We start from the raw sequence: 25,178 nt of genomic DNA, 5'->3' as shown, positions 1-25,178 counted from the left end.
GTCCCACTGTTTTTAAAGATGCATAGAGCCCTGTGCAGATAAAGATTTTTATCTGTGGATAGACATCGGTATCTGCTGAACCTCAGGGCTTTCTTAGGAACTGCAATGGTGAAAGAAGAACAATGTATGTCTGCTGCCCTGCATCCAGGGGTAGAAATTTGGGCTCTAAAAGATGCGAATGCCCATGCAATTTCCTGATCAGCCCAAACTAAATTCAATGATGCATCTCCAGTGATCCTGCATCACTTGCATAACTGCAGAAAAAACAGCATGTTCTCTTGATGTAGTCCTGTAGCAAATTAGTATTAAAATATGGATGTCAATGCTGTCTAGTGACCCATTTGAGCTCAGGAGACCCACTGCAGAAAGTCCATCCGCTATGTCCTGCATATTTCTGAGAGTTAGAGACCTACATAGCAGGACATTACTATGGACTTGCATGACAACAACAGGCACTATGCATTTTCCAGCTCCAGACTGGATTTCCCACTGACAGAGCAATCCAGCACTACAAACATCCAATGCAAATTTCACTCCTGCGCATGGGTAAGCTTAGCACGCAGGACCAAAACTCGGCTTTTTACATCCAAAAGGTCAGCAGCCACTGCTTGTCATGCCAACTCTACATTAGGATACTAGCAGTGGCAATGGGGATTGCTTCTGAAGCCCAGACACTGAACTTCCCCATCTACAGCTGCTTTGTCAATGCCACGAACAACCCTGACTTGTTTTCTTTCTCTGTGTCTTGGAAAACTGGCCTTGAATCCTTCATCCCCCATAGTTGCAATACTGCCTTTGGGTCTGCAAATACAGGAGAATTGTGAATCCTGTTATCTGCCACATTCATGAGAACAATCAGAGCTGTACAAAGTTCAGATTTCCATCAGAGATGGTAAGACTCCAAAAAAGAGCTGCCTGAGTTTGTGGGACTTTTTCATGTTTAATTAAAAGAGGCACAAAAATTACAGAATAGGGATGGCATTAAGGGATGGAGAAAAGGCAGGTGCTGGGAAAATGACCCTTAGCTCTCAGACATCCCTGAGCATGCCAATCTTCCCTTCCAAAACACATACACCGTTTCTACACGGGCCACTTCCTTCAGAAGTGGCATGCTAATACATGGAGCAAAAGATACTAATGAGGCGCGATGCAAATTCCCCATGCCTCACTAGCATAATGTCACATGATTTGGAGTCCGGAAGACAGTTCTTCCGGACTCCAAAACACCATGTAGAAGCATAGCCACGGGGGGTGGCTTCCGGAAGGAAGTCCTCCTTCTGGAGGCCCCTTCCTCCCAAAAATTTTCAGCAAGAACTTCCTTCTGACAGCGCCCCCCCCGCCCCACGCTTCTACACGGCGTTTTGAAGTGTGGAAGAACTGTCTTCTGGACTCCAAATCACATGACGTTGTGCTAATGAGGCGCAGGGAATTTGCATCCGCACCTCATTAGCATCTTTCGCTCTGTGTATTAGCATGCCACTTCCAAAGGAAGCAGCTTGTGTAGAAACGGCCATAGTGACAATTTCCCAAAAGGCATCATGATGGACGATGGTGCATGGAACACTGGGATTCCTACATTTTGCATCAACACAAGCCCTCATGGCGAATACACACAGCAAAGGCACAAACAGCCAGGGTATGCATGCGCATGAGTGATATACAAAATTAATGTGTGCCAACCAAAGTTTGTAATGTACACATGACCATGGTATTGTGTAGATGCTTCAGCAGAGCTACGTGTCACTCAATCTCCCTTACTAATGGCTGGGGATTTGTTACAGTGTGTACAACCAAGCAAGCTCTTCCTCTTTTTTAATAGCCCTGTCTTAGCCTTCATTTCCTACACTATCCCGCCAGTAAAAATTCCATGACGTGATAGTCCTCATCAGCCTTTTATTTCTAAAAATCATCAAAAGCTAGAATCAACCTCTGGCATCTTCTAGTGCTTTGTGTTGCCAAGCTATTAAGGCTATAAATATATTTATAGAACATTAAATGTAGACACTGTCTTATTTTTTTCACTGTGCCTTGCACAATGATGAAAAAACTTCTGGAATATAATAATTGTATTAAACTTCAGTGTAGAACAACATTTGTGTATTTTCTTATGGACACATTTAAACATTTTACAGAATGTTCCTATCTATTTCAGTGATTGGTGAAGGAGTTGACTTACCTTATGTTTTTCTTTAATTTTCTTCCTGTATGCTTCTTTGTCAAATTTGTCCTCTTCCTGTAACCTTTCCTTTGCTTTTTCTAGATTGATGCCACCAGAATCATCCTCTTTCTCTTCTCTGTCCACACTGGATTTTTGTGCTGGTGGCCACTGCTGAACTGCCTGGATTATACAAGACAGCAAACATGTTTAGAGCCATTTTCCTGAGTCCAATGCTAAATGCATTTAATTACTATGCCATTAAGTAGCCACATATTACATTTCTGCTAGACTAAAAAAAAAAATCTGTAAAGGATTATGTATTAAGAACTTACGAATGGTCATACTGGGTTAGACTAATGGTTCATAGGACCCAGTATCCTGTATTTCAATGGCAGCAAGTGCCAGGTGCTTCAGAAGGAATCAAACACCTCAGGACAATTATTGAGTGATTCTTCCCATCATCCACTCCCACACTTTCTGGCAGTCAGACTCTTAAGTAGCATCCCTGTCAATCTTGGCTTATAGCCACCGATTCCTCTGTGAACTTAACGTCTTTTTTTTTTTTAATCCAGTTATACTTTAGATCTTCACAACACTCTGGCAATGAGTTCCACAGGTTGATTGAACATTGTTTGAAGTAATGCTTCCTTATACTTGTTTAAAACCTACTAGCTATTCATTTTTGGGGGGACCGTTTGTTCTTGTGTTTCATTAGTGGTTATCAAACTTTTGTGCATCTTTCACATAGCAAGCCTTTGGGCATGGATCCCCGCCCCCACGCCCTTTTTCATATTTTAACGCCATTACAAAATGATGGATGTAAAGTGGGTTTTGGGGTGGAGGCTGACATCTTGTGACCCCTTGGCTACGTCTACACGTGCACCCAACTTCGAAATAGCTTATTTCGATGTTGCGACATCGAAATAGGCTATTTCGATGAATAACGTCTACACGTCCTCCAGGGCTGGCAACGTCGATGTTCAACTTCGACGTTGCTCAGCCCAACATCGAAATAGGCACAACGAGGGAACGTCTACACGGCAAAGTAGCACACATCGAAATAAGGGAGCCAGGCACAGCTGCAGACAGGGTCACGGGGCGGACTCAACAGCCAGCCGCTCCCTTAAAGGGCCCCTCCCAGACACACTTTCATTAAACAGTGAAAGACACACAGAGCCAACAACTAGTTGCAGACCCTGTATATGCAGCACGGACCCCCAGCTGCAGCAGCAGCAGCCAGAAGCCCTGGGCTAAGGGCTGCTGCCCACGGTGACCACAGAGCCCCGCAAGGGCTGGAGAGAGAGTATCTCTCAACCCCCCAGCTGATGGCCGCCATGGAGGACCCCGCTATTTCGATGTTGCGGGACGCGGATCGTCTACACGTCCCTACTTCGATGTTGAACGTCGAAGTAGGGCGCTATTCCCATCCGCTCATGGGGTTAGCGACTTCGACGTCTCGCCGCCTAACGTCGATTTCAACTTCGAAATAGCGCCCAACACGTGTAGACGTGACGGGCGCTATTTCGAAGTTAGTGCCGCTACTTCGAAGTAGCGTGCACGTGTAGACGCAGCCCTTATGTAATAAACTTGCAACCCCAAAGGATCCCAATACCTAATTTGAGAAACCTTGTGTAGTATGAGCCGTGTCTACACGTGCACGCTACTTCAAAGCAGCGGCACTAACTTCGAAATAGCACCCGTCACGGCTACACATGTTGGGCACTATTTCGATGTTAACATCGACGTTAGGCAGCGAGACATCGAAGCCGCTAACCCCATGAGGGGATGGGAATAGCGCCCTACTTTGAAGTTGAACGTCGAAGTAGGGCACGTGTAGCCGATCCGCATCCCGCAAAATCGAAATAGTGGGGTCCGCCATGGCGGCCATCAGCTGAGGGGTTGAGAGACGCCCTTAGCCCAGGGCTTCTGGCTGCTGCTGCTGCTGCAGCTGGGCATCCATGCTGCATGCACAGGGTCTGCAACCAGTTGTTTGCTCTGTGGATCTTGTCTTGTTTAGTGCAACTGTGTCTGGGAGGGGCCCTTTAAGGGAGCGGCTTGCTGTTGAGTCCGCCCTGTGACCCTGTCTGCAGCTGTTCCTGGCACCCTTATTTCGATGTGTGCTACTCTGGCGTGTAGACGTTCCCTCGCAGCGCCTATTTCGATGTGGTGCTGCGCAACGTCGATGTTGAACGTCGACGTTGCCAGCCCTGGAGGGCGTGTAGACGTTATTCATCTAAATAGCCTATTTCGATGTCGCTACATCGAAATAAGCTACTTCGATGTAGGCTTCACGTGTAGACGTAGCCATGATGTAGTAAATAACACCATCTTTATATACTAATATAACACATAATATAAAAAAACAACAAAAATCGGTATTTTAACATTATATATGATTTACATTAATTAAAAATGCATATTTATTGAAAACTGTTCATTAAAGTACATTTCACTGTTTGCCCTTGAAATCTATTGGATATCTGTTTTGCCCTCTCTGCCAAACAGACTACAGACATTTTTAATTATTTTGTTAGGAAATTTCTTTTCAAGAAAATATTTTAGTTGGCTACTATAATTAAATGGAAATTACATTCACACCAATTTTCAGGAACAGTCTTGTCCATGTTTCCCAGACTTCTCCTCACAAGGACCTCAACCCACCATCTGCTCTGCAAGCAATCTCAAGCCCTCATTTGTTTGCTTTCCGCCAAACAGCCCACATTTACCTAAGCTCCGAGAAACAAACTCTGAGCTCTGTATGGCTCAAAAGTTTGTATGTCCAACCAAAAATAGTTGATCCAAGAACAGACACACCTCACCCACCTTGTGTCTCTAATATCAAGGCTACATCACCGCTTCAGACAGAATAACTAACATAAAACTATCAGATTGAATTAGCAATATTGGAAGACCACATCTGATTTCCAGGCAGAATGTTCATTACTCCTGGGCTTGGCTTCAACGCATTTTGATCTTGGGTTTCAACGATTTAAGACAAGGGCTTACAGTATTCAACAAAATTGTGTAAACTTCTGTTCAAGTGATGAGCAACTCTCCTTTGGAGTAGCTTTTCAGAAAGGCAGTAGGTGTGTATTAGGGTAAGAAGGTTTCTTTAAATGAAGGAGTGGATGTATGTGGAAAAGTATATGATGCACCACAATATTTTGAAGAAAAAAAAAAGAAAGAAAACAAGTTTAGAACTTTGCTTTGCTGTCAGTTAAGGAGAAAGAGTATCACTTACTATGTTGCATCCTCCTAGTCCCGAATAACCACAAATAAAACCAATTGAAATGTAGTCCCTATTATAAAACTGAGTTTATGTACAAATAATCAGAACACACAGGTCTTTAAGGAGTTTTATTTTGCCTAAAGAGAAATACATTAGGTAGCACTGTAAGACTTCAAGTGTGCAGTTTCATTAGAGCCCAGCAGAATGTCAAAATAACATCTGCAGCGGAAAAGCTTCATATTGCATAAAAATCTCCAAACCCCATTCTCTGTTATGCTGCTGTTCAAACTGCAATCTCCATGCCCATGTTTAGTCTCTGTCCTCATTGCTTTATGTTTCAGTGGATCACAGGAAAAACTGATGTGCCCACCAGCTCAATCCGAATGCTTTGTTTCTCTTCATACTTTCAACTAGCAATTTGGGGGTTCAAAACAAATGAATCCCTTCTCAAAATTTTGTAGTCGAGCTTATATTTTTAAAAAGGCAGTCGGATCTAATTACCTCTGTGCAGTATTAACTGAGTTACTTAAACTAATTCCGGGCGCATTTTAAGGAGCTGTGTGTAACTGCATCTTTAAAAATGCATGACTGACTAGGTGCATATAATGAATTGTCCAGTTATATGCACTACTGACCACTTGGGCAAGTAATTGCGACCAACATACACATGCAATGATGTTAACTGTATGCACAAATAGCTAGAAATTAAGGCTTCTATTCTTAAAGCCACATATAATCTTTTTCAGCCAATTTGCGCTGTGAGACTTCCTTAAGAATTTTTACAAGAACAGTATTTCTGTTTCATATTCTGAACACAGGGCAGCTGCAGTCATGATCATCCTTCACATAAATTCATGAACAAGTCGTAATCCATTGTCCTAATTACACAAACCTGACAGACCAGCATCTATGATTCAGAGTGCAAGAGAAATATTTTAAAGCATTTGCTAAAAAATTAAAGCAAAGAATTTCTATCAGTTACTACACACCATTCACTCCACCCCCAACAGTCACTTTCGATTCAAAAGCAGCCTGAAAAAATAGCAATATGTTAAATTATTAAAAAAAGCATTTAGATTTCTGCCTAATTAGAACAATTTTCATATCTTCCCTTTGAAAAACCCCTACAAACACATACAATTTATCTTTACCGAACTGTGTATGGGGATGGAATCCCATGCACTTTAGATTCGCTACAGTATCTTTGAAATCAAGTGAACAAGTGAGCCTAATTAACTACTGGTATAACTCCAGTAACCAGGGTTTTTGTCCATTGCACACCATACCTATCTAAAGAGTCCAGTTTAAATGTGTTTCTTGGAGAAGTATAGACAATTTGAACCTCTCTCAACCGACACCCTTGGGACCCGATGGGAGCCAGACAACAGAATTTTCCAGACGATGGGAGATCAATATTTTCTAGCATATTACCAACACTTCCACTGCTTACTGGACTACAAGAAGATATTTAGGAGTAAAATACATCTAAACAACAACACAGAACACTGAGGACACCAACAAGCAAGTTATCCCACTGCATTGGAAAGATAGAAAATATGGCAAAAGACCGCCTTGGCTTAACCAGGAGATCTTGCATGATCTCAAAATAAAAAAGGAATCATATAAAAAAATGGAAACTAGGACAATTTACAAAGGATGGATATAGGCAAACAACACAAGAATGCAGGAGCAAGATTAGAAAGGCTAAGGCACAAAATGAGCTCAAACTACCTCCAGGTATAAAGGGAAACAAGAAAGCTTTTTATAAATACATTAGAAACAAGAGGAAGACCAGGGACAGGGTAGGCCCACTGCTCAGTGAAGAGGGAGAAACAGTAACAGGGAACTTGGAAAAGGCAGAGATGCTTAATGACTTCTTTGTTTCGGCCTTCACTGAGAAGTCTGATGAAGGAATGCCCAACATAGCGAATGCTAGTGGGAAAGGGGTAGGGTTAGAAGCTGAAATAAAAAAAGAACAAGTTAAAAATCACTTAGAAAAATTAGATGTCTGCAAGTCACCAGGGCCTGATGAAATGCACCCTAGAATACTCAAGGAGCTGATAGAGGAGGTATCTGAGCCTTTCTCTATCATCTATGGAAAATCATGGGAGACAGGAGAGATTCTAGAAGACTGGAAAATATAGTGCCCATCTATAAAAAGGGGAATAAGAATAACCCAGGAAACTACAGGCCAGTCAGTTTAACTTCTGCGCCAGGAAACACAATGGAGCAGGTAATTAAAGAAATCATCTGCAAGCACTTGGAAGGTGGTAAGGTGATAGGAAACAGCCAGCACGGATCTGTAAAGAACAAATCATGTCAAACCAATCTGATAGCTTTCTTTGATAGGATAACGAGCCTTGTGGATAGGGGAGAAGCAGTAGATGTGGTCTACCTAGACTTTAGTAAAGCATTTGATAAGGTCTCGCATGATATTCTTATAAAAAAAATATAGGCAAATACAATTTAGATGAGGCTACTAGAAGGTGGATGCATAACTGGCTGGATAACCATACCCAGAGAGTAGTTCTTAATGGTTCTCAATCCTTCTGGAAAAGTGTAACAAGCGGGGATCTGCAGGGGTTTGTTTAAGGACAGGTTCTGTTCAACATCTTCATCAATGATTTATATATTGGCATTGAAAGTACACTTATTATGTTTGCAGATGATACCAAGCTGGGAGGGGTTGCAACTGCTTTGGAGGATAGGGTCATAATTCAAAATGATCTGGATAAATTAGGATGAAGTTTAATAAGGACAAATGCAAGGTGCTCCACTTGGGAAGGAACAATCAGTTTCACACATACAGAATGGGGAGATATTGTCTAGGAATGAGTACAGCATAAAGGAATCTGGGGGTTATAGTAAACCACAAGCTAAATATGAGTCAACAGTGTGATGCTGATGCAAAAAAAGCAAACATGATTCTGGGATGCATTAACAGGAGTGTTGTCAACAAGACAGGAGAAGTCATTCTTCCGCTCTACTCTGCGCTGGTTAGGCCTCAGCTGGAGTATTGTGTCCAGTTCTGGGCACCGCAGCTCAAGAAAGATGTGGAGAAATTAGAGAGGGTCCAGAAAAGAGCGACAAGAATGATTAAAGGTCTACAGAATGTAACCTATGAAGAAAGGTTGAAAGAATTGGGCTTGATTAGTTTGGAAAAGAGAAGATTGAGGGGCGCCATGAAAGTGGTCTTCAGGTATCTAATAGGGTGTCATAAGGGCGGGGGGGAGAAAACTTGTTCTTTTTGGCCTCTGAGGATAGAGCAAGAGGCATTGGACTTAAACAGCAGCAAGGGAGGTTGAGGTTGGACATTAGGAAAAAGTTCTTAAATGTCAGGGTGGTTAAACAGTGGAATAATTTGCCAAGGGAGGTTGTGAAGTCTCCATCGCTGGAGATATTTAAGAACAGACTAGATAGATGTCTATCAGGGGTGGTTTAGACAGTACTTGGTCCTGCCATTAGGGCTGGGGGTGGACTCGATGGCCTCTCTAGGTCCCTTTCATTCCTACTATTCTGTTCTATGTTCTAAGGAATTATACAGGAAGATAGAGCTGAAAGAGAACCTACAGCAGAAGGTTATACAGTGCAATTTACAGCTATTTGGGCATATTTGCAGTATGAAGAAGGAATGAAAAATCAAGACCATGGCATTCGGCAGAAAGGAGGGTTCCAATCGGAAAGGCAGACCTCACAGAGAATGGGTACATGATATAGGAGATTGGCACGGAGCTCGTCTACAAAAACTAAGCCACTCCGCACTGGACACGGAAAAATGGAAGGAAATAGTGAGAGAGGCATCAGACACCAACTGGCACTGAGCCCATGGTTGATGATTATGAACACTGGGAGCTAGGACTGGTGTCTGTAAACATGCTTTATGGGACCACAGGGGCCACACCCAAGAAAAGTGGCTGTCCGGCTTACTAAAACCATGCCAAATTATGGAGTTTGCTGGATGAGAGTTATGGATTAGAGAGGTTGAATATGTACTTCAAAATTAGTGAGGGAATTTTTCCATGTCTGAAATTATTTATAGTTTTGTACAGACTGCTGTAAGGTCATCCTTAAAACTTTCAAATATTGATACCTAAGTAATATTACCACATCATTTCCACAGTTCAGCATACCTTGATAATGTTACTTAGTTACAAAGGCAACTTAAGAGCTTTAAAAGTGACCAATATATTAACGTACAATCCCATTAACTCTTGAAACTGCTCCAGTGCAAAAGCTAACATTTTTCTCAAAACAGAAAAAGCAGAATTTTGACACTTGCTAAATTGTAATTAGTTAATACTTAAGCAACACTGATGTCTGCTCATTGGGGGTTACAACCAAACAGTACTTGAGTGGCTAGCAATACATCTATATAAAAACAAAACAGCGGTAAAGTAGCACTTTAAAGACTAACAAAATAATTTATTAGGTGAGCTTTCGTGGGACAGACCCACTTCTTCAGACCATAGCCACACCAGAAAAGACTCAATATTTAAGGCATAGAAAACCAAAAATAGTAGTCAAGGTTGACAAATCAGAAACAATATTATCAAGGTGAGCAAGTCAGAGAGTGGGTGGGGCGTTTCGTCAAGAATTATATTAAGCCGAGTATGCAAAAAAGCTCCTATAATGATCCAGAAAATTTGTATCCCGGTTCAAACCACGTGTTAATATGTCCAATTTGAATACAAAAGAGAGTTCAGCATCCTCTCTTTCCAAAGTAGTGTGAAAATTCCTCTGCAGTAACATGCAGACTCTCAAGTCATTAACAGAATGGCCCACTCCATTAAAATGTCAGCTGACCGGTTTGTGGATCAGGAGTGTTGTGTCTGTTTTGTGCCCATTAACTCTTTGTCTAAGGGAGTTTGAAGTCTGTCCAATATACAAAGCATCTGGGCATTGTTGGCACATGATGGCATATATGATGGTAGCTGAGGAACATGAGAATGTGCCTGTGATTCTGTGAATAACCTAGTTAGGTCCAGTGATGGTATCCCCAAAATAGATACATGGACAAAGCTGGCAGCAGGCTTTGTTGAAAGGAAAAGTCCCAGGACTAGTGTTCCTGTGGTGTAGACTGTGGCTGTTGGTGAGAATCCTCATAAGGTTGGGAGGCTGTAGGAGAGAACAGGCCTGTCACCTAGGGCCTTCTGGAGCGTGGAACCCTGATTAAGGATAGGTTGTAGGTCTTTAATAATGTGTTGCAGTGGTTTGAGTTGGGGCTGGAGGTAATGACCAGTGGTGTTCTGTTCTTGGCTTTTTTGGGCCTCTCTTGGAGTAGCTGGTCTCTGGGTATTCATCTGGCCCTGTTGATTTGTTTTTTTCATTTCTCCTTGCAGGTAATTCACGTTTATGAATATTTGGTAAAGATGTTGTAGTTTTTGGTCTCTGTCAGTAGGATCAGAGCAAATGCAATTGTACATAAGGGCTTGACTGTACAAAACAGACAAAAACACTCCTGATCCACAAACCAGTCAGCTGACATTTTAATGGAGTGGGACATTCTGTTAATGACTTAAGAATTTGAGTCTTACTGAAGAGGAAATTTTCACACTACTTTGGAAAGAGAGGCTGCCGAACTCTCTTTTATATTCAAATTCAACACATTAACACGTGGTTTGAACCGGGATGCAAATTTTCTGGGTCATTATAGAGGCTCTTTTGCATACTCGGCTTAATCTAATTCTTTAATCCATCCTCCTCCCCCTGCCCCTCTACCCTCTGATTTGCTCACCTTGATCATTTTTTTTCTGATTTGTCAACCTTGATTACTATTTTTGGTTCTCTGTGCCTTAAATATTGAGTCTTTTCTGGTGTGGCTATGGTCTGAAGAAGTGGGTCTGTCCCACGAAAACTCACCTAATAAATTATTTTGTTAGTCTTTAAAGTGCTACTTTACTGCTTTTTTTGTTTTGATAGTATATAGACTAGCACAGCTCCCTCTCTGTTACATCAAAATAAATTTCATATATTTTTCCAAATGGCGTTGGAATAGCTGTTTAAATTACTAGAGAGTTCAATGCACAGCTATCTCCCCTTATTTTGAAATATAAGCTTGATGCCTCCTTTAGTCAGCTAACATATGAAAGCTACAAATATCGGACACTGGAGAGAAAAACCAGGATATCTCTCTAATTCTACTGCTGTATAAGGGAAAGGTAGAGCTTTTTCAAGTGAGAGCAATGGGATTTTTCAGATCTTGCTTAAACACCGTAGACTTTCCCTTCTGCCATTGGCAGGTCCAGACTTACAAAAGAATCCATGTTTAAATATTGAAATATAAGAAAAATATTCAGTATACTGCTCCTATTGTTCTGAATATAATCCGATTTAAATGGGTTGAGCTGTCTTTCAATTCTAGCCCCAATAATGAGCAGAAAGTACTTTTGAAAATCTGAACCAAACTGATAAATGGGGGGTTTGTTTTTTTTGAGGTTTATTCCTTTCATTTTCAGGGTTTAATTTTCTTTTTTAGTAATTTGAATTTTACATAGGTGTCCAGTGCACATAATTTATAACAGTAGTGTATACTGTAAAAAGCCTACTCTCTTTGTTATATACCCTAGTGTGCTTTAATGTAATACAGTAGACCCCTGACTTACCTGGGGGTTGCGTTCTTGCAACCCTTGTGTAAGTCAAATTTACCATACAACTAGAGGGAGCCAGGAAAGTGACTAGGGCACCAGCCCTGGTCAGTTTCCTGGCTCCAATGAGTGGAGTGGAGCTGGGGACCAGGTGGCAGCCTGGCTTCTGGCTCCCATCTGCTTGCAGAGACAGGAAACTGACCAGTGCAGCTGCTCTCCTCAGTTTCCCTGCTCCTGTCAGTGGCTGCAGCTGAGAGCTTGACTCTCGGCTGCCACCCCTGACAGGAGAGGGGAAACCTCTCTTGTGAACGGTGGCAGCTGAGTTTCCCTGCTCCTCTGAGCCAGAGTTGCATTAATCCGAGATATGCGCAACTTGAGTGAGCGTGTCTCAGGGGTCTACTGTACTATTTCACATATTAGAGCTATGTTATAACATACTAGGGAACCTCCAGTGTACACCAATAGGATCTCCATGGACCAACTAAACACATTAGGTACTTTAGAACTCACACCAACGTAGTGTGCATTATTGCTCCATCTAGACGGGGGTTAGCAACCTTTCCGAGATGGAGTGCTGAAACTTGTCCTTTGCACCTCTTTGTACAGTCCGAATGCCAGTGATATTTTTTGAAGTCACTAACAGTCCCGCTTACAACAGTGTCATTAATAAATAGCCTCAGCTGCAGAGCTTCACTGTTTGTGTGATGGTTGTTAGCATTAGCCGGTCTTTTGTTAACCCACAGGCAGCATGGCTTTGATTAAGCGTCAGCTACCTGACGCGTTGATGAAAATCAGCTTACTTGCCACTCTTGGCACAGGTACCAGGGACTGCTGACCCCGATCTAGACAATTTCTCTGAAACACACAGCAAAGGCTGTTCTTTTCAGTGGTTCAATGGATAAACAAGTTTTTAAACTGAGAATGTTTTATTGGTGTCCCCCAGTTAAAACCTTAAACAAAAATCCCTGTGCATGACTCAGAAGTATATTTTCACAGAAAATACAAATTAAGCTATTGACAGTATATGCAGTATATTTTGAACTGATCTTACCTCCCCCTCTTCGGTAAAGATAATTTTTGTGTTGACTTTAAACTTCTTCTTCAATATTTTTTTGGCTTCTCTGACTTTAGTCATTTTCTTCTTCCCTTTTGAATTTGACATATTCTGAATTTTCAAAAAAAGCAGATGAGAGAACACAGTTACTTTGGGCCAGAAAAGAATACTTCAAGATTTTAAAAACATAACTTCTATTTATGGCATTAAGTAAAACGTCTGTTAGCCAAAACATACACACTATAGACGACTTTCAGAACAGAATGCCTAATATAAACAAGGCTAAGCCATTGTTCATAGAAGTAACCTGCTTGAATCAGGCCATATAATAAAAGAACAAATATTTTTATTGAGTATTCTTAATAACTTAAATCCTATTAGCACCACGCAGCCTTTGACCTTCCAGCTCACACTCACTTGCTGGAACTGAGAGACAGATTCCTCTCCCATTGGCACACTCAAGATACAGAATGAGATATCAGGGGCTAAAGCCACTGGCTTCCCTTGTATTTCTGCCAATGGCTGGGCTCACAGGGAGAGCCTAAGTAACTTCTTCACCTCTCTCACAACAGGAAAGCAGCAAACAGATGCTGCGTCTACAAGTCTCACCTTACATGGACTGGTACCATTATCTGGGTATTACATTCAACTCCATCTACTTCTGCAGCATTCACCACTGGTCTGCTTGTAGCCACTTTGCAACAGTTCACCTTCCTGAAGGGAAGAGCAGACCAGATGGTGCAGGATGCCACCTAGGGTTCTGCTCTCCCAATCACATGTGACAAATGGCTAGCAAGGATCTCGCCAGCACCACAGCTCTCCCCTCCTATGCTCCAAACACATTATGTAAGAAAGGAATGACTGTATGCATTGGACTGTCCAGATGAGAGAGGGTGTTGATATTGAGCATAAAACAGCATTTAAGCTTGCAGTTCCAACCCTTGCAGCACTCAGCTTTCACATCAGATTCATCCCATTGAGCAGAAAGCTGCCTGAGTGCAACAGAAAATTCCAAGGACATCAGTGAAATGAAAGCTGGGACACGAGAAACAGTAAGAAATATACATATATCACAACACGTGCTCCCAGGACTACAGTGGAATGAGCCGAACTATCTAGAAAAAGCAACAATACAGGCAGCACAAGCCCCGTGAATTTATTTTTTTCTATGCCCATGTTTTCTCTCTCTCGTGCTTGAGATTTAGGAACTGATATAACTACATTGCATAAACTGTTGGAAGAAAAGGAAGCCACAGATATTGACCAACAGGTAAGGAACAGCTGGTGCTTTTCGAATCTGGAGTACTGTGGGCCCCTAAAACAAGCACATTATCAGAGGTTTCTTCAAAATGATCCACAGTGAAACCATTAATGCTGACTATCAAGAAAGACAGTTGCTTCAATTTCACAAGTAACCTACACCCACGCAAGGACTATATGGCCATAGAATCACAGAAGATGTGAGCTCCAGACTTCAGTAATTTGAGAGTGTTTTTAAATACAAAAGATGTATTATTTAGGAACCAAGTGGCACAGAGTACACTTTTCCAGCAGGTACTTTCAGCTACAGTTACTAGCACAGCAGGTATCTTATGGCAAAATAGATTACAAAGAGCAATTAGAAAGCATACCTTAGGATGTAAAGAGAGAGTAATGGCCAAAATTTCCGTCAGTTAACCATCCCCTCCCCAGCCCTTTCCCCCTCTCCACACAAACCCTGCTGCTCTGCATTTAAAAGGCTGCGCTGGCATGCAAAATGGCACAGCTTCTATCCCTCTCCATACCTATGCTGCTCTGCATTTAAAAGGCTGAGCGAGCACACACGGTGGCTCAGCTGCTGTCCCTGCTGTGGGGACTGGACTCTTCCCTGTCAGGGAGGGTAGAAGAGCCCAATCCCCATAGTGGGGACAGAAGCTGAGCCAACCTAAGTGCTGGCTCAGCCTTTTACATGCAGAGTGGCAGCAGAAGAAACAGCCTGATCCTGGCACAAGTAGGGATAGAGGCTGAGCCAGCCACTTTCTGTTTACTTGGGGGGGTGGGCTCTGAGGAACCTATAGCACTAACAGATAAGCAGATGCTTACTGATTAGTCATGTAACTGGATACTCTATTACATCCCTCATACACATACATCACCCCTGAATAGTACCTTCCTGAAAGACACAGCTATTCACCCCAAGAGGGACTGTCTTTGAATGAGGTATCAACACTTGACTGAAGTTAGAAAGGGGCTGTACAAATTTTAAGAAAACAATGGTTAGGAGAACCTGAAATACTATAGTTATGTGATCTACTGCACAACAGTAAATATAAAGAGAAGTGTAAAAATTCACTGGCAAAAGCACATGGTCAGTACACTAATGCACTCAAAATAATGTACCATAAAATACAACCACCTTAACAAAAGAGAAGAGAAAATGGTTTATGACAGGCTAATGAACCACATGATCAGATGGCAACCACATCTATTACGACAACTAGTGCCCGTGGCAGCACTTTGCTAATGACAGAAGTATGGCAAAGCTGTGCAGTCACCTACTTTTGTTGCATTATGTAGTGATTACTGACCAGCCTTATAGCCTTTTCCACTAACAGCTTAGCACCACATACCCTTGTCTCAATGCCATCATTTGCCCTGCAAACTCAATGTGTTTGAGTTTCTGCACAAGTGTAATTCTATATAATTGCTAGAAGTAGGGGTGATGCCGCACCACCTGGCTTCAGTGGTTATCACCATACACTGGGTTCACAGTTTGGTTCAATGACTTTCAGCACCCACTCTACGAAAATTGTTCTAGCACCCCTGTGATTCTCTTTAGCCTTACCTTAAAGGGAAAGTCATAGGTTGGAAGCCAAGGATCAGCCAAGACTATTTGAGGACAAGTCTTTTTTATTTATAAATCCTCTGTCTCTCCACAAATGCCAAATGTAGCTGCTAGACAGGGCATTACTGGGCTCTTTCCTATACTTCCCTCAAGAGTTCTTCACTATTCTGTTTTCTGTCGAAGGGCAGATATTGCCACCGTCTTCTCTTCTGATTTGTGGCACTTACAAGCCAATGTGAAACCACTTTTGAATTTATAATTCACACTAACAATTAAAACCATAAAGTGAGCCACAGTATTTTTGTTCAACTAACCTGAAGAGCAATGTGTCAGTTTGCTGCATAAGATTTCCTACTCTATCAAGCTTTTCTGCAAGCACCTTCCCTCTCCTTTTCTATTACCCCCAAGAGCTCCAAGACTTTGCACTGCTTCTGAAGGGTGCACGAAATAAAATTTCTGTACTGTAGTTTAAAGGCATAGAGTTCTGTATTAATATGACTACACTTGTCAAAGAATTCCTGATTTTTGGGGATGGGGGGGTTGTACTGTTACAAAATACTTGCTGACTGATATTTTGAAATAAATTCCAAAATAATTGAAACTGGAGTGATTTTTTGTTATTTTGATAAATAAAATATGCAGATTTTTAAAACTGTGCACAGAACTTCTAATTTTTTGAACAGAATTCCCCCCTTCTCCCTGGAGTAAATATTGCACTCTCTAATATGCTCAAACTGAAAGCCAACAAGCCAGAGACTTATTCATTACCTGGGAGCTGAGACATTAAGTTCCTCCCTTCCTGAAGTGTATTTATTTTTAAGTACCGGTGCATATTTTATATATCTAAATAGCATATTAAACACTGTATTTGCAACAATATGATTCCATGTGTCTGTCTTTTTAATAGAACAAATAGCTTTGAGTCAAATCGTCACGAAAACTCATTATACACCAGAAAGGCAATGTAACTGTTTAGAGGAAATAATGTTACAGTATCTCTGTTATAACTAGGTTTGTGTAATTGCTGTATTACAAACTAGAGCTTTCCACAATGCTACGGGACCCAACTACAAGCATTGCAATGCAATCATTTTGGGCTCAGGTCGTGTCTCAGGTGACCCTCTTCCTATGGGGTTGTCACATTGGCCAGTTGTCCTGCTCCTGCTGGCTGCAGAGCATATATGCCGAAGAGAAGCAGTACCTCTCACTCTGCAGCACGTAGAGAAAAAAGTTAAATCAAGCAGTAACAGGGCCCCATGGGTGAACTAGACCAATAAACCTTCAAACAGGAACAGACTGTCTGCAGTGGTTATGAGCGCATATGCTGAAACTGTTATCACCTTATGAGATGAAGGGTAAACAGCAAAAAAAAATGAGCAAAAGTACTACCTGACTGAAACACTGCATGGTTTATAATATCAAGAAAAGAAAATGGTAAACAACTAAGCAACATCATCTTGCAAAAAATAAAGATACACTGTTATTCTGTAAACTAAAGATGTAGCATGGTCCCTGGAATGAGTTAGGATCAACTATGTTCTAATTCCTATCACTATTTTGAAAATCTTCCGGATTAAGCATATCAAAAGGTTAGCACCAAAGTTACAATCAGATCTTATTTTCAGAAGTACTTGGTACCTAAGAATACAATTTACCTTAAAGAAAAAGGCAGGTGCTCAGAACCTTTTGAAAACGTAGATCCATAAAACCCCCCAGTCTCAGTTTTCCCCCTCTATGAGGTTTGGACAATTGTTAAATGACCTTCCAGTTGTGAGGTGAGAATTAGCATATTTAAAATGCTACATAGTTCCAAAGTATTGGAAGGTAGCTTCCAGTAGGAATTTCTTTACCAAACATCTACAAAATGCACACCCAGTTACACAAGTAGATTATTGTCAGCCTGCTTTTCTCTTCTTCCACATACACATAACAGATGTTTTTTGCTGTATCAAAGTTTACATTTTAAATAAAAGTTTTCAGAAACATAAAAAGTATGAAATTAAGCAACTCTACGATATATTCACAAAGATAAACAATGCTGCAGATATTCAAGCTCATTAATTTCCTGAACAAAGAACCTGGTTCTTAACTTAGAGAGATTTGTAGGAAAGATATATTGGAATAAGAAAAGATTCAGAAAAGAGCTAAAAAATGAGAAGAGGTAAGAAAAAACTTCCCTAGGAGGGGAGATTAATAAGACTAGGATTTTTAAGCTTGGAAAGAGACTAAAGCTTGGTCTACACTTGACCATACCATCAACTGCAGATATGCAATTCTAGCTACAACAGTTGCATAGCTAGAATCGATGTATCTGCAGACAACTGCAAGGTCTAGCCTCACTGAGGGAGGTCAACAGGAGCGTTGCATCCACTGCAGACCCCAGAGAGATCGATTTTGTGCATCCTTACCAGACAGATGAAATCAAACTCCAGAAGATTAATCCTGAACAGGTCTCCTGGTACCAGCCTTAGCTCCTAATCATTTTTGTTGCTCTCCACTGGATTCTCTCTAGTCTGCCCACATCCTTCCTGTAGTGTGGCTTCACTTGTGCTGTATAGAGCGGAATAATCACTTCCCTTCAACAGCTGTCTATTGGCTCTGCCATAGAAGTTCCCATGACAATATGTTTATCAATGGAGAATACAGCAGAAATGGGAACACCAGTTTTTTCAGGGCCTTTTTTTTTTTGTTCAACTGTTTAATGGTCTGAACACAAATTCCAGTTGCTTGTTCATATTTCAATAAAATCATGAGAGCCAAAACCAGATGCAGTGATCAGTTCCCAATGTATCTACTTAGGTGCATACGTATATGGCCTTCATCAGTTTAGCATGAGATCACCTCCAGTCCATTGTTGTATCTTTACATCAGAGGTGGAGTCTTGATTGCTAAAAAGCTGCCACATGTGGGTGCTGGGGAAAAAAAACAATTTTCATCTTTCATTTCAATTCACTTAACAAGTCATCAGGTAAGGCAAAGTTCACCACCTGTTAATCTAAAAATGAGCAGGGGGTCTTCACCACAACAGCTGTCCAAAGCCAGGGCTAAACTGTCATGACAGAATTGTCATTTCTATGTCATCTCAGATATAATGTGTTATTGCTTTCCTATAGTCTTGGGATATTTATTCCATATTTCTGGGAAGAAAGGTCATGAACTCTTATTTTTCAGAAGCCACATAGCACCATTTCTTATTATTTTTAACCAGAAATGGACAGCAAGTGCTGCTGAACTTAATGTTTTGTACTCAGTTTCACACACTCGTTTTTATATTTCTCCAAGATGCTATCCAGTGGGAGCTGAGAGATCTCCATCCTGAATATCGCACTGCAATTCAACTCTTCTTTCTAAACTGTATATAGTTCTCACAGCTCTTCGCCACATAGAAACATCTTCAAATTACAGGAATATGCAGAGGGTGTCTTCGTCTTTGTATCTTGTATAGTGCTCCCACTGTTGACACTGAACTAATCAATGTTATAATATCCTGCCTTTCAGAAGAGACTTCCAGCAGAGCTACTTGAGAGCCCATGTTCTTCTGCCACTTGGCTGTGCATTCTACATCAAACATGGAACAGTAATTCCCATTCAGTCCCCATGAAACTGCATGACACAAACCATTTACTAGTCACTCTCTCTCCAGCAAAGAATAAGGGAAGAGAAAGAAGAATGTAGCTAAATTCCCACCCCTTTCTACAGATTTCCATAGACAAAAGAGGCAGAGAGGCACAGTATGACTACTCCTTACACCCCTGTGTAGAGGTGATAGTTACAAGCAACACAAGCAGACTCCAAAGTCCAATCCCCCACATCTCACTCTTAGTACAAGTAAAGGAGAGCAAGGGCAGCTGATACTCTCTGCTCCTCTCCTGATGACTCTGTGAAAGGCAGACCAGAAGCCTACAAGTGAGCAGCTTGCAGCAGTCACCAAGTCTCATGTGCCTTGCCTGCACTTCTCAACTTTTCTATACCCTCTGCTCCATCTGGTGCCCAGACTTTAATAAAATAAGTGCTGTGTTTTGGTTTGAAATGGTGCTCACCTCATTTAAGACATTCTTTCTCTTTCCATTTTCAGGCTAAGTGCTTTTCAAAGCAGCTTAAAAAAGAATCTGAAATCTGTAGGTGCTTGCTAGGATAAGAGCTCTGTAGGTATGCAGCAGTGATTAGCTTTTACATGAATATTTGTGAAGATGAGGATCCAGACAGATTTTGTATTCAAAAGACGAACAATAGCTTTCGTGTACTCTCTATTCACTACAGTACAAACATGGGAAGACCATCAGTCAAATAGCAAGGTTGACATGATCCTGAATTTTGCAAATGGTTGCTCCGTTTGAAAACACTGTCCCTTTTAATTAGTATCATGGAAAATTCCAGCAGAGGTGCTGATACAGCATAGTCAAGGGCATTTCGATAATTTAATACCAAACACACAAATCCTAATCCAGGAACTCATTTGTAACCAAACTAGTCAATATGTGAATTGTTTATTTGGTTTTCAAACCTGTTATAAAAGAGGCTAGATCTGAGATGTACCAATGTTTTACTGTAAATAAACTTATTCTTGTAACAAAAACTATATAGTTTATGTATCTTTCTAAAAAGATTACAGTGAACAATACCACCTAATACATCAAACCACTGAAAAGTAAAAGATTATTTCCGTGTCTGTATACTAAATATTGATAATCAGTTGGTATGCAAAAAGCTAGGGATCAGGAGTTGACCAAATTATTCCCTACATTTAGATTACCACTTTCAACACAGAAATCTGAGGAAAACAGTATGTTGGAGAACCCTAGACTGGAAGAAAACTGTAAATTACACAGTTTAATTGGGTTTTTCATTTATTTGATGGTAGGGTGGTCTCTTCAATTAGTGACTGGCCCAATCAGGTAATATTTGAAATCAAACTTCCTTTAAGTTTAAGAGAATTTGGATATAGAAGTCTGGTTAGGGCTCATCACCTACTGTGTACACATAGTATTAATGTCAGTAAAACAGATGGAATTAAGCAAGGCAGGGCTGATTATAAAAACCAAACTCTGAAAATGAAGATGTGAGCATTTCAACTTGTAATGCAATTTGGTGTCTTTTTCCATTTAACAATAAGGCCTGCTAGCTGCAAGTCCTAGGGCAGGTCTATACTCACAGGAAGATCGAGGCGCTGGCAGTCAATCTTCCAGGGTTCAATATAGTGCACCTAGTAGGACTGCAATACGTCCAATTATCAGGGCATCACTGTTGACCTCAGTATTCCTTGTAGTCACAAGGAGGAAGGTAAGTCAATCGGAGACTTTCTCCCATCAACTTGCCACCACGGGAGTAGTGGCAAAAAAGAATTTAAGTTATGTTAGCTTCAGCCACACAATACTTGTAGCTGGACTTGCACATCTTAAAATGATTTTTTTCTCCCTAGTATAGACCTGGCCCTCGTCAAGTAAGAGGAATGTTCTGTAACTCGTCTATTCTATGATCTTGACCCCATTGTTTTATGAAAGATTTGGTTAATGCAGATGAGTTGCATTTATCTCACTTACGTTAAAAGATTCATTTGTAACATACTTCACATTTATTAGAAGAAAGAGAGAAAATGGAGGCACAGGATGGATCAGAAAAGAGAAAAAATTGTTGTCTATCAAGACCAGTGCTTTTTTTCCTGGAAAAAAAAATTGTATAGACACTCAAGTCTGGTCATTCCTCACAGGAGTTAGAATGTTCAACTGTAATGAAAATAATTCAAAATAACAGTTTTAAAACACTTTTTTTGTGGAAAGTGATCCAGTGGAATCGTACACCCCCCACCAACATGTAAAAACTTCCTAAAATATGTAACAACTATTTTAAATTAAGGGGTGAGGAGAGGCAATGTCAGGGGGTTGAATCTCTGCCCCAACACCTCTCACTGAGCTGTCCGGGAATCAGCTATAGTGACCCCCTGACCCAGGGCATCCTCTGCTAGCAACATCCCACCACTGTCACTTCTATTCCTCTTCCTTCCCGGACTCACACTGGTCTCAACCCCTGGCCCACCACGGAGCACCGTCGTACTATGGCTATGCTCTTCTTCCACGGGAAGCAGCAACCAACTTTCTTATTGTGAGTCTCAGGGGCCCGCTACACTCCTCTGTCTAACTTGGGGTGAGTAATAATTTCTGATGAGGGGCCACACCAAAAATTCAGAAAGTGGTCAAGGGCTGTATCCTTCCAAGATATTAATGGAGAAGTCTGGGATGGAGGTTGTGTGCAGAAGGGAGCTTAGGGTAAAGAATTGGAGTGCAGGGGTTTGTGGGGTCTGAGAAGAAGTTTGGGTGAAGGAAGTGGTTGTGACCTGCAGTACATGGGGTTGGGTTATGATCTACGGCAAGAGGAGTTTGTGACCTGGTGCAAGGGACTGTGGTGCTGGAGAGGGTGAAGGGGTTTCAGCTGAGACAGAGGGCAGAAGTAGGTTGTGACCTGGAGCAGGTGACTGCGATGCAGGGTCTGGGAGGGGGCAAGGGTACAGGAGGGAGGCAGAGGATTTGAGTTACACAGAATAGAGGGGCAGAAGTGGGGGGCAGATGGTTGGGGCAGGGGGCAGGTCTGGGGTGACTCGCAGCCAGCAGCCCTGCAGGTTTCCTAGGCAAGCTCCCTGACTGCCTGGCTCTGACAGCGGCCACATGCTCTGTCAATAGACATGAGCTGGAGGCACCCTGGGGCTTATAAACTGCAGCTGGAGGCAGCCAGCAGCTGAAGGCACCTTATGGCACTAAAGCAATACGGAAAAAGGTGGCGAAACACTGATCCAGTGCATTCCACCAGGAACAAAAAAGCCCTGCTCAACACATTGTTTCTAATCCAGGTGAGGAATGTAAGCATAAAAGTGTTTATATGACAGCCATTCAGTGACCTATGGAAAATATTTAGTAATCTTATCTCCTTCTTATGTAGGCATCACAAAATCTTTGTCATTTCCAGCATTTAAATTTTGAATATCATTTTCTGTAGAACATAACAGTAGCGGTTGGATTTATCATGACTACGTAGTTCACACAAGGGGCATGTATTTTATATACATTTAGAAGTATATTCCAAAAGAGATTTTTCTTCAAATTACAAATCCTACCATGGTAGGTGGCATTCTTCAGTAACAGTCTGAGCAAAGATGACAAAGGCTGAATGGACAGAGACTGAACAAACTTATTAGCCCCAGAGGTAGCTCTTAAAAAAAAATGCCCAACAACAACAAGGAATGGCATAATGCATAAGAACATAGCAGCAAGGCTGAGAAAGACAGCTTGACCCAGGACTATCATACTCCCCATTAAAAGAAATTCTTAAAAGACACTGGTTGGCCTCCCCCTCAACTTGTACTCACTTTAAGGCTATGTCTACACTACCTCAGAAGATCGACCTGCTCAGGGTCTATCTTCCACTAGTCAATTTTGCATGTCCAGTATGGGTGCACAAAATCGACCTCTTGGGGTCGCAGTCAACCCCTGTATTCCTTGTGAGATACATGGAGTGAGAGAGGTTGACAGGAGAAACTCTCCTGTTGACCTTTCCCAGTATATACAGCCAAGTTAGTTAGGCGCAGATAAGTTAGCTGCACAATTGCCATAGCTAGAATTATGTATCTGCAGTCAAACTTACTCTGCCTAATGTAAACATAGGCTAAGAACCCCTCTCATTGGCTCAGGAGAGGAGCAGGTTCAGGCAGCATTTCAGGCTTTTCCCTGCTCATTTTGTATTTAAATCAGTTTCAAAAGCACCCACCTAGGTAGCATACAGCCTTCCAGCAAGGAGAGCTGGGGGAACTGGAAAGCACAAAAATCTGGGTAGGAGGATAAGCAGCACCCTGTCAGCAAAGATATGTGGGGGAGGAAGGAAAAAGAATGTGGATAGGAAAAAAGAAAGTGGGAACTGTGGCAGGGCACATCTTAAGGGAACAAGGAAGGAAGGTGCAAAGCTGCCAGCCTCTATGGGAAATTTAAAAAATAAAAGAAAGGTTCTGACCGAAGTGCGTTTAAAAAAAAACAAAACACTTCAACAGAACCATTTTCCATCCATTTCATCTTGGAGAACATCCAGAAAAAGAGCAGCAACAATTTTGATACACCCCATTTCAAAATACATTAAATGAGGTGTTGCTATTTCATTTTCAAGTTACTTTTTGGTTTGAATTGTATTACATAATATATTTAACTGAAAATAAAAAAGGAAGTGCCTAATTTGCCTTTTTTTTTTTTCTTCAGAGCCTGTTGAAATGTGTGGGGTTTAACTAAAATAAAAACAAATGCTGAACTCTCAAAATCCTTCTCATACCAGAATTTCTGACCTCAACCCAGCTCTAGCTATGAGACACCAATTTAAACTCTAACTCACAGAGGTGAAAAGATTCCCCCCTCCACTCTCAATTACCTTAGGGAATGTCTACACTGCAATTAGACAACCATGGCTAGCCCACACCAGCTAACTCAGACTCATGGGACTTGAGCTAGGAAGCTGTTTAGCTGCAGTATAGACATTCATACTCGGGCCCAACCTCTGGCACTCTCTTCCCTCACAGAGATCTAGTGCCCTACTAAACTGAGCTGGAGTCAGTTGGCACAGGCCAGCCAAGGGGGTTTACCTGCGGTGTAAACTCACTCTTTAGGGCTTTTGAATTTCTGCACATTGCTTTAGAAAAGAATATTAATGTTGCTACCCTAATTTAAAAGCTGAAGCTGTTTCAAAAGAAAGCAACATGCAATGCATTTCTGATTTAAAACACACATGCACATTTCTATTAATTAATTTTCAGTGAAAGTTGCAATCTAGTGGGTCTGGAAGCAACCAAATGTTTAACCTGGAATTACCACAAATTTATGTAACCACAATGCATCATAGTATCAGGTCGCATTTCTTCTTGTACAAATAAACAGTTCTTATGCAGCAGCAAATTCAATGTTCTGACCAGAAACTATTTATGAAAACTATCATGCCTGAAATGTCTCTAAAAAGGATAGAAGCGACAAGGCCTAAAAAAGCATGTTTTAAAATTTGTCATTAAGAGTGTCGATGTGGATGAAATTACCATCTGAAATTTTGCAGACTGTGACTTACAGTCTTAAAAACATCTGTGTACATCGAAAAATCTGTCCCTGCTGGGCACTGAAGCAAGGAACCCTGGATTTCAACTGCAGTCAATTTATCACTTAAACTAAAAAAGAAGCTCCATTAGGTGTCAACATTAGCAGCACTGACATCCCTTCTGATGCCTCAAGCCAGTAGCAGGCAACTACATGACTTCCCAAAGAAATTTCTTATGCTGGGGCAGACAGACATGCTAGAATGTAGGGACAGGGCCC

At 41.4% G+C, this 25,178-nt stretch overlaps 1 protein-coding gene across 1 annotated transcript in view; it reads right to left on the bottom strand.

Annotated features, from left to right (window-relative positions):
- The window catches only part of DDX10 (DEAD-box helicase 10), a 359,790-nt gene that overhangs the window by 130,390 nt on the left and 204,222 nt on the right, over window positions 1-25,178 (bottom strand). Inside the window, exons 14-15 of the mRNA XM_074981972.1 lie at window positions 13,023-13,136; window positions 2,177-2,338 (exon numbers count right to left, since the gene is read on the bottom strand). Of these exons, the coding sequence (XP_074838073.1) occupies window positions 2,177-2,338; window positions 13,023-13,136 (276 nt within the window). The remainder of the gene's footprint in view (window positions 1-2,176; window positions 2,339-13,022; window positions 13,137-25,178) is intronic.

The sequence above is a fragment of the Carettochelys insculpta genome, chromosome 1 (assembly GCF_033958435.1).
Source record: "Carettochelys insculpta isolate YL-2023 chromosome 1, ASM3395843v1, whole genome shotgun sequence".
NCBI classification, from domain to species: Eukaryota; Metazoa; Chordata; order Testudines; family Carettochelyidae; genus Carettochelys; species Carettochelys insculpta.
The sequence above is the reverse complement of the archived record's forward strand: the minus strand, read 5'-3'. Positions and strand labels throughout refer to the sequence as shown.